At 40.3% G+C, this 2,572-nt stretch overlaps 1 protein-coding gene across 1 annotated transcript; it reads left to right on the plus strand.

Moving 5' to 3' along the window:
• The first annotated feature begins 990 nt into the window (after positions 1 to 990).
• LOC121214551 (uncharacterized) lies at positions 991 to 1,761 on the plus strand. Its single transcript, XM_041088321.1, has 2 exons — positions 991 to 1,085; positions 1,200 to 1,761. Exons 1-2 carry the CDS (start codon positions 991 to 993, stop codon positions 1,759 to 1,761), a joined length of 657 nt encoding a protein of 218 aa, XP_040944255.1.
• Positions 1,762 to 2,572: the final 811 nt, after the last annotated feature.

The following is a 2,572-nucleotide window of genomic DNA, read 5'->3' on the forward strand; positions in this document are numbered from 1 at the left end:
TTAATTCATGCTCAAAATGCTAATACTATTAAAGGCTTTCGTGCAAGTAAAAACGACCTTAGCATTAACATCTCTTCTTTGCTGACGATGCCCTTCTTTTTGTCAGGAACAAAAAAAATGAAGTGGAGGCTTTCATGAATATTCTTGGTACGTTTGAAAAAAATTTCGGGTCAAAGCATCAACCTTGACAAGTCCATGGTGTTCTTTAGCCCTAACACCCCGATGTCCCAACGTCATTACTTGGGTGGCTTACTCAACATAAAAGTGGTGGACAAGCTTGATAATTATCTTAGCCTTCCACTCCCCATCGTGAAGAAAAAATCTATTGATTTTCAAAGTATTTCTAATCGCATTTCGTGCAGAATTAATAGTTGGTTGAAGAGGCTATTGTCTTATGGGGGAAAAGAAATCTTTATTAAATCCATTCTCCAATCTATCTTGACCTATGCTTTCTCAGTGTTTCTTGGTCCTAAAGGCATCATTGAGGACATTCAATCTAAAATTAGTTACATGTGGTGGAGGGGGAATGATAAAAGTCGAAGCTGGTCAATGCTTGCTTGGGAGAGGGTTTGTTTCCCAAAAGGTATAGGGGGTCTCGGGTTTAGGGACCTACATCTGTTTAATTTGACCCTCTTAGGTAGACAGATGTGGCGGCTAAACACATGCAAAGACACATTGTGTTTCCACGTGTTGAATGCTAAATATTTTCCTAATGGTGACATCTTTCAACCCAAGTGTATTGATAAGCCTTCATACACTTGGCAAAGCATTGCCATGACTACTAGAATGTTAAAAAATGGCTTCAGTTGGATGGTAGGCGGTGGGAATAGCATTGATATTCGGAGAGATAATTGAGGCTTTGAGTGGTTGACCGGTGATTCAATCTGTCCGAGCAAACTGCCTATTCAGGAACAAAAAATGCGTGATCTTTGGAACATTAATAATGTGGGTTGGAATAAAAATAGGGTGAATGATATTTATGGCAAAAACATGGGGGAGCAGATTTGTAAAACTCCCATTATTGCTAATGGCCCTAACGATCGAAGAGTATGGTTTCACAACCCTCATGGATTTTATACTTCAAAGTCAGTGTACTTGTGGATGCTCGTTAAGCAAGTTGGCTATGGCCCTTACCGCATCTTCTGAAGAACTATTTGGGACCTGTAAACATTACCTAAAATCTGCATCTTCTGCTGGAGAGTGGGGCATGACATTTTGCCTACCTATGAGAAAATATCCACCATTCGTCGAGAGTTTAAGAGTGAATGCCCTAGATGTGGTGCTTGTAGTGAGACTCTTATCCATGCATTGAAAGACTGCCCCATTGCTCACGAAATCCTTGTCTTAGGGGGCCTAAACAATAACCTTCTCGTTGGTGATTATATACAGTGTATTGACTGGGTTGAATACGTAACGAGGGTACTGGATCAAAAAGTTTCCTCTAACTTCATCACCACCCTTTGGAACAGTTGGAACAATAGAAATAATTTATATTTCCAGGGTAAAGAGGAGGAAGCCAAAGTGGTTTGGGAAAGAGTTGTGACCTTATGCCATGATTTTCGTATTCATAACCTACTGAACAAGCCTCTGTTGCCTGTGATTACTGCTGAAAAGAAATGGGCGAAACCCCCTTATGATACTTTGAAGATTAATTTTGATGCCACTGTGTTGATGAAGAAGATGGGTTATGGGATGCTTGCTCGTGATTCGGACGGCTTTGTTCTAGGAGGAGGTGCTAGCGTCATTGATACGGACAAATAGAGGTCAAGATATTACTTTGTTGGGCCACCACATAAATGATGTTTGTAAGCTGTTGGAGTACTTTAATTCGCCCAAAATAATATAGGCCAATAGAAGTTGTAATAGGATTGCGGATCATATTTGTAAAATACCCATGAATAAAAATTGTAATTTGACTTTTAATTTGGATTGTCCGATGAATATCCCTGATTTAGTCATGAATGATTCAAAAAATTTAGGTTTGACCCTTTGTGTCTTTTTTTTTTAAAATGTCCACTGGTAGCAAGATAACGCGTGTAAAATTTGCTCCTAGATTTGTAAGATTTTCCTCCTTGTTCTTTTTTGTTTTGGTGTCCGTCTTTGTTGGGCAATTTACCAAAAAAATCCATTTTTTTAAAAATTTATCGAAATGGGCCAATTTTTTGATTATTTACCGGAATGGGCCATTTTCCGGGAAATCGCGTCCACGTCAGCACGATGTCAGGGTACGTGTCAGGATATCGCGTCCACGTCAGCGCGACCTGCTGAAGTGGAAGGAAATAGCGTCCTTGAGGGAGCGATTTCCTTCCACGTCAGCAGGTCACGCTGACATGGACGTGATGTCCTGCCACGTAGCGCGTTCCTGGGGGCGTGATTTTGACGTTTTTTTCACGTTTGGTTTTTTTGGCTTTTAGGGTTTAAGGTTCAGGCTTTTTAGGGTTTTTAGGTCCCGGAATAAATTATTTCGAGTTGACGTTTCTGGTCAAATAGTATAAAATCGCTTCTACCAGGATGTTATTTGAGAAGAAATTGTGAAATCGCGTCCTCGTGGACGCGATTTTGCTACAGTAGG

The sequence above is a fragment of the Gossypium hirsutum genome, chromosome D02 (genome assembly GCF_007990345.1).
Source record: "Gossypium hirsutum isolate 1008001.06 chromosome D02, Gossypium_hirsutum_v2.1, whole genome shotgun sequence".
NCBI lineage: Eukaryota > Viridiplantae > Streptophyta > Magnoliopsida > Malvales > Malvaceae > Gossypium > Gossypium hirsutum.

What these genes read in the sequence shown, in the direction of transcription:
- LOC121214551 (XM_041088321.1), top strand. Translation starts at nt 991, where the DNA reads ATGGGGGAGCAGATTTGTAAAACTCCCATTATTGCTAATGGCCCTAAC. An exon ending in CATGGATTTTATACTTCAAA is followed by an intron (nt 1,086 to 1,199) that starts GTCAGTGTACTT and finishes CTTCTGCTGGAG; the next exon opens with AGTGGGGCATGACATTTTGC.